Source organism: Poecilia mexicana, unplaced genomic scaffold (genome assembly GCF_051168715.1).
Source record: "Poecilia mexicana isolate PSO_F unplaced genomic scaffold, ASM5116871v1 scaffold_2, whole genome shotgun sequence".
NCBI classification, from domain to species: Eukaryota; Metazoa; Chordata; class Actinopteri; order Cyprinodontiformes; family Poeciliidae; genus Poecilia; species Poecilia mexicana.
Genome location: NW_028263371.1, coordinates 1,733,458 through 1,750,230, shown reverse-complemented (window position 1 = coordinate 1,750,230; position 16,773 = coordinate 1,733,458). Strand labels below are relative to the sequence as shown.

The window sequence follows — 16,773 nt, the reverse complement described above, 5'->3', positions numbered from 1 at the left end:
TAAGGTGGGAAATAATGTTACGGTGGGACTCATGGTGATGCTGTGAAGAAAAGCTGCATCAGAATTTTTGAGATTAATTTAATCAGGAAAGTCCTGTAAGCCTGACAGATGTTTTCAGGAACCACGAGTCAACGCTTTAGGCTGATCTGAACCCCGAGTGGTTCTCCTCTCGTTATTTGGCAAAATTCTGTGAAACTTTGACAGCAATCCCTGTCGCTGGTGGGATTAAACAATCACAACCTGCTCTGGGGAAGCTGAGTGTTTAAGCCCATAAGAACTTTAAGCAAGCTGACGTTGTCAAATGGAATGGTAAAACACCATATTCAGTGCTACTGAGCTTCTTTGGGAAAAGTAAATGCAAAAAGTGCATTCAAGAGCAGCACTCAGCCCACACTTCAGATCAGGCAGTATTATAGAAACATTCAGGGAGTGGGCTGTCTTAATAGGTAAGAATACTACTGAGAACTTAAATCTGAGGCCCAGAACTGCTTTGATTGATGTGTTTGTGGAATGTTTTAATGCTATTTGTCTTCTTTACTGAAAACTTGGACATGATGTAGTTGCTTCTAAACATCTAGATCTGTATCAAGAAAGTTAGGTGGATCATTACAGATGAAAATAAAGTCCAGATATCAGAAGGTAATGCATAAAGGTAATGCATTATCTGCCAAAAATAGATACATTAAAAAAATATATTTTATTAAATGCCAGACAGCAGATTGCATGGACCAGTTTGGGTCATGGAAAACAAAGGGAGATGTCTTAAGATGTTCTCTATTGAAAACAATATCTAAACCTAACTATGGACAGTTTAAAAACAGCAAAGTACAGTAAATGCTGACACTGTTTGTGTTTGTCTCTATTTAGCCTCTTAGTTAGAATATACCTGTGATGAGCAGCAAAATCTCAGTTAGCATCACATTCAACCTGAAGGCGAATGTCCAGACCATCCCGTTCCTGATCTTAAGCTAATCACACTTTGATCATGCAGCAGGACAGAAACGTAAAGCCCACCAGCAAGTCCAGTTACAAATTCACCAAGAAACAAAGCAAAGCAAAAAATAAAACATCAAGAGAAGGTTGTGGCCTGACCGGGTCAAAGTTCAGGCATAAATCGGGTTCATTCAGGAATCACCTTAAACAGTCCCACACCTTAAACAAACCCAAGTGCAAAGGATTGTTTGAATTTTTTTGCAGAATTGCAAAGCCTTAAGCCTAAAGTTATTAGGTTTAAGGGTCAATCACTTCTTCCTACATATTACACTGTACATAAAAAAATGCTCATTGAGATTCAGTCCAATTGTAATCTGTATAGTTTGTATGTGCTTTGGAGAATACATCATAATGCCTGAGATAATTTACGCCATACTGTAAATACCCCCACCCTTTTTAATGTGTAGGATGACATGATATAATAAACCGTGTGGCAAATGTTATGGTTAAAACAGTTGATCTGTAATTTGGTGAAGGAGAGGTAAATTCTGGAAAAGTCCCATGTCCTTTGTGTCTTTCATGTCCTTGTTAAAGTGTTTTTTTGTCTAACAAGTCTCCCTGCTCCATTAGCTGCCTTTCAACTGTGAAAGAGCACATTCATCATCCTTTATATACACAGTTCAAAACCAACAGAACTGCCAACAGGGGATTAAGTCACTTTACTTTTTATTCAAGGTCTGTCAATCTGTCTGACTGTGGGCCGCTTTGATCTAAAGAGAATCAGCAGAGGAGCAGAGTGATTACTATGACATTTTGTGGAATTATAGACCCTAAAAGAAAAAAAAAAGGTGACTTGTTATCTACCGGCTCATCTCTCGTGGGACCTCCTGGATGGATTGCCAATGATAGCCGTATCACTACTGTTCCTTTTGTGTTTGGAGAGTTCTTATGTTGCTCGACCAAAGGGGAGGTTAGGATGCAAATGAAGAAGCTTGTGCTAACTTCAACATCATCTACTTTCTACAAGAAAGAAAAACACCTAAGGAAAGATTCCTTTTTTTGTCAAGGGAAATAATCATATTGTAAACATATGATTATGTTTACATAATCATATGTAAACATAATCATATGTGAACTCAAACTGAGGTTTGAGTTCACAGAGGCTGCATTAAGATTGAAAGGTAAGATTTGAGTTAGTTTTCTATTTGGGGCTTAGAAATAAGACATGCACGACATGCTGTTTTACGTAGATGAATGTGCTGCAGCATTCAGCTTCTATGCGCCGTAAATCTGGAAGAAACTTCCAGAAAACTGCAAAACATCCAAAACGCTGAGTTCCTTTAAATCAAGGCTAAAATCCCAAATGTTTAGAGCTGCGTTGGAACCATAATAAATGGAACATTGACCAACATATTTGGTGGGTATTGATGATTGTAATAATGTAATGCCTGTTATTGGTATCACAACTGTTGACTGTAGGGTGTTTATGATGTTTTGTAAAATATATTTTAATGATCTAAAAGATAAAACATGACATGTTGCTGAAATGTTATATACAAATAAACTTGACTGACTGATCATGGAATGAGTAAAATATCATTCTGAGGCTCTTTGCACAAACAACCTTAAAATAAATCTGTGTTTTATTGCAGTAGGACCCATAATTATGTTTATAGTAGGAGGCCAGAGACAGAAAACTACAACAAATATAGTCATCATGAAGTCACAGAGTTTTCAGAACAACTGTCTACATACCATTTGATTATATGGTATGTAGACCATGGCAATAAATGGCGCGACAATAAATGAGCCTTTTCTGTCCGACCATCACAAATGAAAACGTGTTGATTGGACCAAGCTTGAGATTTTAGCAGGTAAAGTGAGACTGACATAAAAGAAAGCAAGAATAATCAGAAAAGCTTGAATAGGAAAGTTTTCAGCTGCCGAAGTCATGTTAAACTGCTGAGGTGTGGCTGGGTTTTAAAACAGGTCTGAGCTGAGAAAGGAACCTCATCTGACCAGTGTTTAGTACGGCGGGGAGGGGGGTGGGGGGGTTGTGATGCTGTGGGTCCTTGGAATCAGTTGTCTTATATAGGCTAAACCCAGTTGTTCGATATTGACACTAAAGCCTACATTGATTAAAAGGAAGTTGACACCAAAAAGCTCTATCAGGTTGTGTTGACGCATGAACTAATGAGGGGTCTGATTTGAACACATCCCTATAATTACCTGTCTTGTAGACGGGGTTGTCAGCTCTTTCCTCTTGTCTTCATTTCCTCTAAGAGATGTTCTCTTATTCTTATCTCACAGCAAAAATCTTTCTTTTTCTACCCTAGATTACTTTCTCAACTTTACTCTTCGCTTTGCCCCTGTCACCCCCGTCTCCTAAACAGGTCTTGTCTCACTTCTGTCACGTCTAATCCTCCGCTGAGGGATTTATGTGATAAAAGGTTAAGTTTCTGACAGTGTGCAGCAGGTGCTTCCTGCAGTAAGGGAGCTGTGTGTGCTGCTACACACTCCTACTTTGTCAATGTCACCGCTCCTTCCTCGTGTGTTTCCTTGACTTCTACGCTGTGTGTTTCTGCAGAACACCTGAGTTTATGATGTGAAAAACATTTGAGACAAGGAGACAGCTGAGCATGTCTCAAGTGGTTTGGTCTGAGGCCTCAGGCTGCTGAGATAACAATGTTGATAATGTCACATCATTAGTGTGTGCCAGTGGAGAAGAAATAAGAAAAAATGTTGAATTTTCACACATTTCATTACGCTAGAAAAACATCCATTATCCATCTGTCCATTATCTGAGCAGGCTTAAAACAGTTACAGAGTAATTTATTCCAGTTGGACATATTGGTAAAGTGGAAAGAAGCTGACACATGGGTTTCAAGCTTTTTTCAAATGAAAATCTAAAACAATATGTCATCCATACTTGCCATACTGATTCCATAGTCATCCATAATTTCAGCCATATGTCTTTTGTCTTACTTCTCTATCAGCTATTCACATGGCTAATAGAGAAGGTCTGTCAATCTGTCTGACTGTTAAGAAATGATTGCTTGCTGGAGGTGTGGACTGTGCTGAAGTTTTAAATGATTGGATCTGATTTTACCCAGTTGCGAAGGTTTGGCTATGAAGTATAAAATGTGCCAACTTGATCATAAAGGAAGCTAGACTATGAGTCTTACCACCAATTACTGTAGACAACCGTCTCCCAGTGCGAAGAGAGAAAACGCACATCTTTTCCAGCAATCAAATTTCCTAAACATTCCTCTTACTCCGACTTCAGCTGATCAGTATTTGAAAGTGTGGCCAACATGGACTGAATTGTTCATGTTTGCTGCTGCCAAACTATAGCTATAGACAAACTTCAATTATAAAACAGCATTGAAAATCAACGTCATCCAACATGCTCCTTGTTCTTATCGCCCTAAAAGTTCCACCTGCTCCAACCCTTCGCTTCTGTCAAACCTACTGATGCAACAAAAACCAAACCCCCTGACTTTTCTCACTCCTCCATGACTTTCATCATCCTTGGCAACCGTAAGCCTTTTCACTCATCTTCCAACAATATTCACATCTCTTACCCCTTTCTGTTCACCGTCTTGCCCTGTCGCTCATGGTGTTTCAAGAACCTACTGGATCCAGATCACCACACTGCCCACTATTCACTATTCACAATAAACTTGTTAAAGGGGCAGGATTATGTATTATTTTTTAGATTTACGTCATGTTGTAGTGTTATTTGCCTCATCCAAAACATTGCTCGACCCTCTCTCAGCTACTTCAGACTAGCCAGCAGCAATTAGCAAACACCTGGTGAAACTGCATATCTGCTGAACTCATTATGCAAGTTACTTCTCAGTGAAACGCTGGTAAAAACATTGCTAAAGGGTTAATAGAGAAGTGCTGTTGTTATGACTTCCTGAAGGCAGAGTTTCAGAAAGAGCAGAAGATTTTAAAGAGACATAAGCCCAATTTCAAGACATTAAAATAGAAAGCAAAATTTCTCTTAGGTCATATTTGATATATAGAGCCTTTTTATGCCAACTTAAGTTAACATAGTTACTCTGTTATGCTATAAAATGGCACTATGTACTTGGAAAACACAGAATACTGACTCTTTAAACTTGTACCTCTGACTCCTGAGAACTACGTGGGTCAGAAATGTATCTAAAATCATGGTGGAATACTCTGCTTTATATTGTTCTTAACATCTAGATGAGATTTCTATAAAGCTCAGAGTAAGAATGAAATCAAGAACAGTTATTAAATTTTCTTCATTTCCCTCCTTTAGCTGGAGTCTTGAAACAGAATCCATGTCAGGCTTTGCTTGACTGAAATTACCTGTCAAGCAGTAATTAGGTGATGGAGGATTGCTTTTCAAGTGGCGATTGAGCTCTGAGGGGAAAAAGGAAACTTCTCGAAAGAATGTGTGTTGCTATTCTTGTATCACTAAACGAAGGATACAAGACCATTTATTAACAAAAGACATGTAATTATAAAGGGGAGCCACTCTCCCCCTATGAACTAAGTGGCTGCCTTAACCCTTTTCATGGTGGACTGAACTGTGGTATTACTTGTCTTCATGGGGTGCTGAATCTCAAAATTGACTACAGTCTACAGCCATTTAGAGGTCTTATGGCAATTTTGCAGCAGGTAATGGAAGAGAGGAGTTCAACGAATGGATAAACACCTGTGACATTTCTTTTCAGCAGTGTTCAAGGTAACACTTCCCACACAACCTGTTTTCTCCTTTTTGCGCCTCCCGTCAAAGGAATTCTACCTCTTCTCTAACATGACTTACACACTGCTCTTTTTCCTCCTTGCCCTCCAACACACAGTCCCCTTTAGCACTAAGAAATTGACTGGAAAAATGCAGCGTGACTCCTCTAAACATTTCCTCGACATAAATTTGCTCTAAATATAAAGCCGAGCGCAGAAGAGTTGGGAAGCGTGCTTAAATTAAAACGAGAAATCTGAATGTGTGAGCTGCAGGCGGATGAAATTGCACTTTTCGGAGTTCAGAGGCATAAATCTGCGCGACACGTCTGACCCCTCGCAAACATATGCTACTCATCAAGGTTATAGCGGAAATAGATGATGTTGAAACTTTTACAGCCTGCTGCCCTTGAGGACTGCTCTCAGTGCCAGGTTTTATAAAAGGTTCTGTGGCAATTGTCTAATTATAAACCTCCTGAAACCCGTCATTTTGTGAGCCGCTGGAAAGATTTTCTTCTCCCCTTTTCCTTTCTCCAAATAAACAGAATCAGTGTTGGATGCATGTTACAGAGCCTTGCAAATATATTACTACAGCGTGAGGATTTTCTCATTTTTCATGTTACGACCATATACTTTTTTATGTGAATTTTATGTAATGCAACCATGCACATTATGTGCATGGTTGCGAAGCATAGGGAAAATAAACACATTTTACTGAAAAGTGTGGCTTACATTTTTTCTCAGGCCCCTATTTAATGTTATATCCTTAATTGCAATCTAGTGCAACAGTCACACTTCAGAAGGTATTTAACAGAGTGCAAACCTTAGCATAAATCCAGCTGTTGTGTGAAGGCTGCAAAGATTTGTTTGAGAACATTTGTGGACAAACAGCACAGTTGATGGCGTCGTTTACACGGAGTCGCTCTTCAGTTAAACCGTAGCATTTTTGTTGTAATCCAGCTGCTCTTTTACATAACACCAGAAACCAGAGTCTGTCACACCGGCACTGTGTGACGCCTGCTCTCAGAGTGAAACATTTCTGTCACACCTCCAGCACATCAGCTGTCCCCTCAGCCGATGTGAGAGCGGACATGCACATCAACGCATGGCTGCAGGATTTATTCTATGCATGAACTGCAACAACAGAAACAATGGCGGCTGTGTTGTGCTACTTAATCTGTTCAGTTTAGCACAATTTCTGAAATTTCTGGCTCATAGGAGACATCTTACTTTTTACAAGAGGGTCAAAAGCATGCTCGTTCAATGACAGGCTAAAATCACAGCGCCATACAGTGGCCTGGCATGACAACTACAGCTGACTCAAAGTGTCCTGGTGGTGCTGTCTGAACTTGGAGCTTTTTCTCAGTCGACATCTGAAAATACCGACAGTTTCCAGGCATCGGTCTCGCGTAAACGTAATCTAAGAAACACACGAGTGATGGAGGAAGTGGTTCCCAACCTTTGAATATCTCATCAAGCTTTGTTCCAACAGTCATTGTCATTCACCTAAATTGACAGATATGACAGAGACAGCATTAATCATGGTAGCTGTGGAGGAGGTGCTGAGATCTACAGCTCAGATGTGAAAGCTCTATGTATGGAGGAAAACTAACATGAAAACATTGTTCCCATGGGGACACATGTTAGTGGCAGCATCATACCCTGGGAGTGCTTTACTTCTGGAAAAGTAATCTGGTCAGAAATATTTGGAAGATGGATGGAGCTAAATACAGAACAAACCTGCAACTGTTAGATGACTGGGGGCAGAAAACTGCACCAAGACTGGACCGTTTTGCAAGAAAATAAACTGTCGACAATTTGAGTGTCTAAACTTGCAGAGCTGGCCAAGACAAACCTCAATCAACCTGCAGCTGTGACTGCAATAAAATGTTTTTCCATAAGTTGTTCCCTCAGGACAACCGACTACAAATGCACACAACACTTTCAGATTTTTATAAAAGAAATAAAAAGACTTTCTTTCCTCAATTATGCATTACTACTTCTTGGTCTGCCACATGCAATCCAAAGCAATTGACGTTTGAGGCTTTAGGTGAGAGTGTAAAGCAGAGAAAGATGACTCAAGAACACCCGTCTCCTTCCTTTTAGCTGAACTCACTGATATTTGCTGCTCTTTTGCTTTACAGGGTTACAGACTCGCAGTCAGGGGTCCTGCTGTGTTGTTTCGTTATGTCAGAGCTTCAGAGCACCACAGGGCTCCCTCTGTAACCTCCAACGTTTCCTGCTTTTTACGCTCCGCGCTTACTGTCTTCACAGCGCCTGACCTTCTGTTGTGAATGTTAAAAAGAGGCTAATTTCTGACACCAACCAGGTCCCTCTGCAGCCAGGCAGCTCAGCTACAGAGCATGATGCACTCAGTCTCCTCGTTCAGCCCTCCATCACTAGGTGGCAGTACACACACACGGCTCTGTGGAAGCAGCCAGCCGGTGCACAGCATGACATGTCCCCCCTCATCCCACCCAGCCCTCCTCCCTCCTGCTGTTTGCTGTTTGCCACAGTGAATTTAAGGCTGCATCCTCTGATAACTCAAGATGAGATATTTCTGAGTAATGCATTTATGTATGCTGCAGATAAACAAAGTCCAATTTCTGTAAGATTTGATTCCACCCAAAGAAAAATAAGTTTCACAGCAAACCCCCCCCAGCCCCCAAAAAAAGAAAAACGTGAAAAACCATGCATTACCTACCAGGCATTTTTCATTAAAGGAAAAGTATATGTTTATATATGTAAGGGAAATGTTCTCATTAACACTTTCAAACACTCATTTCCTTCTAACTGAGCATGCACACTGAGCATGCAGCTGCATGCTTTTGCAAATAAATTGCCTTATTTACATGCTCTATGGGTGGTATACCATTTTCTTCAACCCCCCCCACTGTTGTTAATAAACTAATTGTCCCCCTTCTTTTCCATTTTGAACAACATTTTGTCCATTTTATTCAATTCCATTGTACATCAGCTATTTCATCTCAAATAAAAACAAAACCCCGGTGTTGTCCTCACTGCTCACCATGCCTGTGCAGCATGAAGTCAAAACGCATCTGTGAGTGTGAGAAGAACGGCTGAATAATTCACCGTCTTGCATATTTTTAAACTCGTCCTTATATTTATAATGCAGTAAAAATATAAATCAAGACACTGACACTCTGTTAATGTTTTAGCTTCTGCAGATCTCTGCAGGCTTTTAGTGGCACATCACTGCCAGTTAACGAATACATGAGGCACACACCAGCACACAGAGTTCAGAGAGCATTAAGGGCTAGGATTCATTTTCCTGGTCTTTTTTTTGTCACAGTTTTACAAAATGTTCCTGATGCCCTTTTGACTAGAATTGACATCCATATAACACCAGGCTCACATCAGTAACAAGCTAGAGATGCAGGAATCCAATATTAATATCTGTATCGGTCCTGATACTGAAAATAAATTCTAGTTCAGGTATTGGTGACAATGTGCCCGATCCATAAGGACAGATCTGTTCAGCCTAATGCTACACTTTGTGCTCTGAGTGACGTCATGCTTTATTATTTGTCTTGCATTATATTTGAGAATACTAAATGAACCATTTGAAAAAAGATTTTTTGCTGTTTATTTTTACCTGTTTGACCAATTTTATGGAGCTATTGGTGTATTTAAGTGTGCGGTACTGGGATTCAGTACATTTGTGTCTGTCTTAAATGTTTTAATTAAATTCAGCACTGTTTTTCTGACTGCAGAAAATACTGATCTGCATCAGATCAGTATCAGTTCATACTAAACCTCAGATATGTGTATCGTATCGGAAGTGGAAAAAAGAGGATTGGTGGATCCCTATGAAAAACTCAAAATATTTTGCTGGGAAATTTTTGTGTCCAACAAAAGTTGTAAATACCAAAACTAATAAACAGATATGCAGCAGTTAAGTTCCTGGATATGCAATGAACCGAAGCGAAGCAGCAGTGGATGGATATCTAACAGGATCTGAACTGGAAGAGGAGTGAATCCATCTGGGATCCACTCCCCTCAGTCCAGATCTGCATTATGGAATATACTTTAGAGATTCTTCTGAATAGTGTTTGTTTTTATTAACAGCTGCATAACACTGACAAACATACTTCTGGATAATAAAGTGTGATTTACACAGCAGAATTTCATTTAAAAAATAAAACAGCAAACTGAAAACTGCTGTACATTTGTGTCAAGTTTGTCAGACTTCATCCCTGAAAAATAAAACTCAGATAAAGAAGATCACAATCAAGTGGAGAAAGGTTCTGGTAGGATATTTTACTAGGCGCTGATTTCTTTTTATTATTATTATTACTTCAATTTCAGCTTCCTAATATAATTTGACCAGACTATGTGATTTTTTGAAACTGCTTGATTGGACATTTTTCCTATTTCATTCTGCTCCAAGGAACAGCTTCCCTGTGTTTAATTGCCTCCAAATTGCAGCTCATTCAGTTTTTCCACATTTTATGTTACAGCCTTATTCGAAATTGTATTAAACTAATCTCCTCTCTCAAAATTCTACACACTAACGCTGCACTATTACAATGTGCGGAAAAGTTTTTAAATGTTTTGCAAATTTATTAAAAATAGAAAACTAAGAAATCACGTTTACATAAGTATTCACAGCTTTAATTAATTAAGAAATTAATTTAACACAATTTACACTAAATTAAATTTGCAATTCGGAAGCTGGCCTCTTCCTTATGCGATGTCATTAGAGGTATTCATACTTGGAAGTTTTTGCACAGGCAGCATTTGATCACAATTAAATGATGAGTTACAACAAAACACCAGAATGAGTGTGGCATGTTATTTTATAGGTCACAAAGTTTTATGGCAGAGGTTACATCACAACCTCTATTTCTCAGGTGAACGGATTATTCAACATACAACAATATAACAACAGAGGTTTCTTTGTTTTTGGGGAACATCTCAATCTCAATTATTTGAGCTTGGATGTCAAATTTTTCCATGTGTGGGATAGAGCACCTTACAATAAAATCAAGTGCATGCACTCGATTTAATAATTTATTTGCTAATTCGTTGTTGTACAAATACATCATCAACAGCCCAATATAAACACAAGATTCAAGTGTATTTAAACTTTTGACTGGCACTACACACTGAAAAAAATAACTCTTTGGATTAACATAAAAAAATCATGGAAAGATTTTCCACCTGATTACTTTGCTTTATTTCAGCACTATGTAATTTTGTTACTCCGATTTAAAGGAAATGTGTTGGTTCAACTTAATTTATTAAGGTTATTCCAATTTAAAGCAAATGTGTTGGCTCAACTTAATTTATTAAGGTTATTCCAATTTAAAGGAAATGTGTTGGTTCAACTTAATTTATTAAGGTTATTCCAATTTAAAGGAAATGTGTTGGTTCAACTTAACTTTTGTGGTTGATTCAACTTATTTACTTTAGTTGGACCCAATGTAATTTAATAGAGCCAGCCTAACTAATTTTACACTGATACCTTCACACTACTTAATTAAGTTGATCCAACCCATGAAAACTAAGTTAGCTGAACAAACATGCTTCATGCTGAAAGAAAGCTATATAATCGTGTGGAAAATCTTTCCATGATTGAATTATGTTAATTCAAAGACATTTTCTTAAGTGCTATTAAATGAAGTGTTTTAAGACCACAATGAAAGAAGAAAGAACACTCAACAATGAGAAAAAGTACAACATGAACTGTATTTTCAAAATTGTTATCCATTTTCTTTTTACACAGCACAAAAAACAGCTGAGTTGAAAGTTGAAATAAACAACAAAAGGTCAGTTTTGTTTTTCCAGAAAAAAACTGGGCTGTGTTTAGCATAGATCAAATTCTTAACAACATAAAAAGTGTCAGTAAATTCGCTCAACTTTGCGAACTGTAACAGTTAAAATTTAGTTTTCGACTGCGGTCTTTAGAAAAACATGTAAAGATAGATTGCCCAAGTTGTTCATCACTTCCACCCCGTCCAGGACAATCCCAACATCCTCAATGGCATCGCCAGGCTCTGCACTCTCCGGTTGGATAACGAAGATTCCACAGACGGTCTCGGCCATTTGTGCACCTTGATGATGGGAACATGGGTGGGGTATTGGGGGGGAGAGATTTCACATCTCATTAAATAAAAAAATAACTTTACACTTATTTGGCTGACTCACCAACAGCTAAGGTCCATCAAAGACCTGTCTGTGTTAATTGTGAGTCCAGTGATAAGATTTCCCATTTAGAAAAGGTACCATATTTTCGACATTTTCACAAAAATCGTCTTATAATGCGGTGCACCTTGTGGTGCGGAAAATACGGTATATTGTCTCATATGGAAAAACATGAAGAGAAGGGATGAATCCCAAATAGGCCCCATATTCCATGGCCTGTTCTCCTCAATTGAAATGACAGTCTGAGGATCCACCACACAGACTGTCATTCCAAACCAGTCCTACTTATGTGCAAACAAAGCCCTGACTCTGTACACAAACCAAACATCTTATACATGAAGAACCTGTCTTATTTCCTGGATGGAGGAAATGTCATGACTATGTGTGGTAGTTATTTCCAAATAGATCAGTACTAACATCTTAGGTAAAGTTACTTAATATTTTTGTCTGCGTATGAAACAATGCTGTTAGAAAAAAAGGCTAAATAAAACAGGCCAAAGATCTTTTTGTGGAGTTTAACTCACCTAAAAATCCTCATTTTAAACCCACTTAACAATAACTGTAATTATATCAGTCTTACTAATGATTATCCTTTTCTGTGGGAGAAATCTAAAAGCATCTCAAAAGTCAAATTAAAATTGAATGTACCCAAGTGAAAAAAAAGAAGAATTTTAATGATCTTCTCTTACTTTAAATTTATTGGTAATTCACAGGAAGTCCAATTAACTCCAACTATCATCACCTCTTTTGTGGACACAAAGATACATTAACATACCATGTACTCTTTCTCCAGCTTCTCTGGATCTTCATCCAGGTATGCACACAGACCTTTTAGGATCCACTCTCGTCTGACTTCAGCCGTGTTTTCCTAAATATGCAGATCAGAAAACAATGAGAACAACCGCCAAAATCCAGCAGTATACTATAGGGTCACACACTTGAAAACTTAGCTAAATTCAAATGAAGTCACAACGAAAGTGATCAGTGGCTTGCAGCCTATTTGAAAGATCTTTAAAATTGTTATTCTCCTTTCATTATGCCATGACTAAAATTAAGTTTAACATTTTATTTAAACTTCTAACTGAAGCTGTCACCTAAGAAATATTTATGTCTGAAACAAGGGTACAGTATAGGGGGATATACTGTGAAAAATCTATTTCCTCTGCCTTCTCCCAGTGCTAGAAACAACCAGTCAGTGGCAGGAGAATTTTAGTGCTGTCAATCACAATCTCATGTTGCTGCTCATCCTTCTTCCCCCTTGCTCTGTACTATTCTGTAGCTAGCATAGGGCTGATAGCAGCTCATATCTACTAGACAGAGAGAGACAACACTCCTTACAGTTCCACATCCCCACGCAAATAAAGACAAATAAAACTGACTTACCAAATACAAGTTTAGCTGAACCCTTATAATCGCTCCAACACTAGATTCAGTCATTTTAGATCTGGCAAAACTTACCATTAGCCACTGCAATCTAAAACTTGATGGCCGATGACCCCCTTCACCAGTGCTTATGTAGGTGGATAACAGACAGGTGATGTTCTGAAAGAGATCAGATTTTCAAACATTAAAATATGTAATTCACCCTGAGCAGAGTTGTATCTGAACATTCAAACTTTTAGTACAAGTCTCTTGAATGGATCATGAATCAATCAATCAAATTTTATTTGTACAGCACATTTCAGCAGAAAGGCATTTCAAAGGGCTTTACATAATTAAAAACAGAAACACAGAGTCATGCAACATTTAATATACAGTGAAACAGATAAAAAGTAAAGCCAAAAACATTAAAAACATTGAAGACATTAAAACCGCACTAAGCCTAATTTAGCTATAAGCAACTCTAAACTGGTGGGTTTTAAGTTGAGATTTAAAGGCACCCAGTGTTTCAGCTGTTCTGAAACTGAATATAACCACAAGCATGTATGTGCAGAACAGTGGTGAATTGAACATGGTAGAAAGCAATAAAAATATAAAACATAAAAATCAAAACAAAAACCTCAACATTTCAAAATTAAACCGATAAACTTAAAAATTGTTTTTGAACTACAATTATTTATGGAAAAACAAGTGCAATAACAAAATACATCTTTAGAGCAGAGGAATATATGCATAAAAAAAAAAGAAAGCCTGTTCATGGACTAATAGGAATAATGGACAATCCTCTGAGTGTTTCAGCCAGAAAAAATACTAGAAATCCATAGTTAGCAGGTGGACATTTATGTGGACATTGCAAGCACATTTAAAGCTCTAACAGCAAAGGTTTCCGCAGGTTCCTCTGACTCAAATTTAATACTTTTTATTATTAATAAATTAAGAATCTGTATTACGATAGAAAGCCACAAAAGTGTGTGTGCATCCAATCTCCACTCTGCATTTACCTACATAATAACAGTACTGAAATTAAATAATAATAATAAAAAAACATTTAAATAGACTTATGTTTGGCCCCAGTGTTTAAAATCCACTAAACCTCAGACTTCAGAGTTTGTATGGCACCAGATGCTGAATTTACATCAGTCCAACTTTTTTCCAGGGAGTTTTAACAACCTGAGGAGGAGCAAAACTGTGACATTTATGGGGTCCGTTTTTTGTCTTGACAGCAGCTTTGTGACCCTTACACTGCTTCATGTGATGTTAGCATGATTTGAGTACATCAATTACATAGAAACGTGACCGAACATAGAAAAAAGTTTTTTTTTAAAAGTCTGATGATTTTAATTTGCATCTTTTTATTTCGATTTTTATTTTGATTTAGACGGATGAAAATAGACTGAATCTTACCTTTTTCAAATTAAGCAGATCCAAATCAGGAATCTTCCCGCTTCTCTTGAAAGAACAGTTTGAAGTTTTCCCAGACACAAGATCTCGCGTGATCTTCCGTAATTTCGCTAGCATCTCGCGTGATCTTCCATAATTTCGCTAGCATCTCGCGTGATCTTCCGTAATCTCGCCAGTGTCTCGCGTGATCTCTGGGTCTCGCTAGACCCTCTTCGGCGGGAGATTAGTCTGACTAAATTGAATCACGTTGTCTCAACTTGAATACATTTTATTAACGCTAGGTTGTTGAATTTTATGTTTATTTGACGTGATTTTGTCATATTTGCCTTTGAAACATAAAATAATTCTGTTAAACATGTTATTTTTTATAAATGCAATAACCACTTCAATTCAGTTGTGCTTTGACACAAGCATGGAGCAAGCAGGAAATGGTGCAAATGTTAGAAAAACGCTGATTAATTACCAGCTAACCATCACTTCATGTGATGTTAACACATGTTAGCCACTGACATGAGTACATCAATTACATAGTGTGAAGGTATCACTGTTAAATAAGTTGGTTTCAACTAAATTTGCATTCATCTTAATCAAGTAAAGTCAATTATTTGGTCCAAAATATTGCAAATTAGTTGGTCTGGTTCTATTAAATTACATTGGGTCCAACTAAAGTAAATAAGTTGAATCAACCACAAAAGTTAAGTTGAGCCAACACATTTGCTTTAAATTGGAATAACCTTAATAAATTAAGTTGAGCCAACACATTTTCTTTAAATTGGAGTAACAGAATTACATAGTGCTGAAATAAAGCAAAGTAATCAGGTGGAAAATCTTTCCATGATTTTTTTTTTTTGTTAATCCAAAGAGTTATTTCTTTCAGTGTACATAGCAACACTGATATGTGCACAATCCTGCCAGGAATATTTAGTATTCTCTAAACTGCAGCTGGCGTTTTCCTGGCACGAAAAACAATCATCTCGCAGGGCCTCGTGTGATTTCCCATGATCTCGCGGGATCTGCCGTGATCTCGCTCGTCGCCTCCAGCACAAGATCAGTCTGACTATAATGAATCGTGTTATCTCAACATGACTCAATTTCATAAACGTTAAGTTGATGAATTTCTTGTTTGTTCAACATGATTTTATCACGTTTTTGTTTAAAACATGAAATTATTGTGTTAAAAGTACATGATATTCTTTTATTAATCTAATAACCCCCTAAGTTCATTTTTTTGAGTGCATGTCTGAAGCAGGTTTGATTGTCTTGTACTAAAAAAATAACTTTAAACAACAAAACTAATAGACGCATAACAGAGGAATTATATACATGAGATTTTCATGAATATAAACAATACTCAATTATTTGAAAATTATGAAGCTATTGTAAATTTTTGTGGAACATGGAGCTACTGACCAGAGGATTTATTAAACCTTCTTTAGTGGACAGGGCTCTGGCCCAGGGGCTCCTGGCCCAGGGGCTCCTGGCCCAGGGGCTCCTGTCCCTGTAAATCCGGCTCTGCTAATCACTGTGTTATGTTTAATCACAGCTTTCAAAACAAATTGTATAATTTACACTCCAAGGACTGAGGCGTCTTGTTGTGGAAAGGGGCTCGCGTACACACACACACACGCACGCACGCACGCACGCACACCTTTGCAGAGTAAGATTTGTCAGCATGCGCTCATTTCCTTCTTACATCTCCAGCAGCACAGATGGCCTTGTTTTCCCCTCCTGCTCCAACACACTAACAGAGCAGTTACTCCACTTGACGTCACCTGCCAAGAATCGCTCCAAGTCCATCTTCAGTCCTCCAAAAATGTCATCATCATTCACTCAAAGAATGATCAGTAAGATGCTAAAGATTTCACCTGTGTTCCTCTGAAAGCAGCTCTGAGTGTTGAGGCGAGGCAGTGGGGCCCACAGAGGAGCGGGAGGAAGATGGAGTGAGATATGATGTGAATCACCAGCTGGATCTGAACCAGGTCTGAACCCACAGCCTCACAAGCATATGGTAGTTACACAGTTACACGATAATGAACTGGTCTTTGTTGTGTTCTCTGGAAGGTATTCTCCCAAACATATTGTAAAAGGTTGTGTTCATCCAGTGGCATTTATGCTACACACACACACATACACACATGCAGATCTTTCCCCATCACTGCTCTCAGGGCTGTA

General features: G+C 38.2%; 1 protein-coding gene across 1 annotated transcript; it reads right to left on the bottom strand.

Annotated features, from left to right (window-relative positions):
- Positions 1-11,345: 11,345 nt before the first annotated feature.
- LOC148160328 (uncharacterized) lies at positions 11,346-15,203 on the bottom strand. The gene is made up of 4 exons (XM_088008744.1): positions 14,605-15,203; positions 13,279-13,362; positions 12,596-12,688; positions 11,346-11,729 (listed from the first exon to the last, which is right to left on the bottom strand). The coding sequence occupies exons 1-4, from the start codon at positions 14,716-14,718 to the stop codon at positions 11,619-11,621; spliced, it is 402 nt and encodes a 133-aa protein (XP_087864870.1). The 5' UTR covers positions 14,719-15,203; the 3' UTR covers positions 11,346-11,618.
- Between the last annotated feature and the right edge of the window lie 1,570 nt (positions 15,204-16,773).

Bases quoted from the DNA above. Each gene is read 5' to 3' on its own strand.
- LOC148160328 (XM_088008744.1), bottom strand. From the start codon at position 14,718: ATGCTAGCGAAATTACGGAAGATCACGCGAGATCTTGTGTCTGGGAAA. The intron at 12,689-13,278 runs GTAAGTTTTGCC...CTGCATATTTAG, and splicing joins TTAGATTGCAGTGGCTAATG to GAAAACACGGCTGAAGTCAG. The intron at 11,730-12,595 runs GTATGTTAATGT...CCCATCATCAAG, and splicing joins AGCTGGAGAAAGAGTACATG to GTGCACAAATGGCCGAGACC.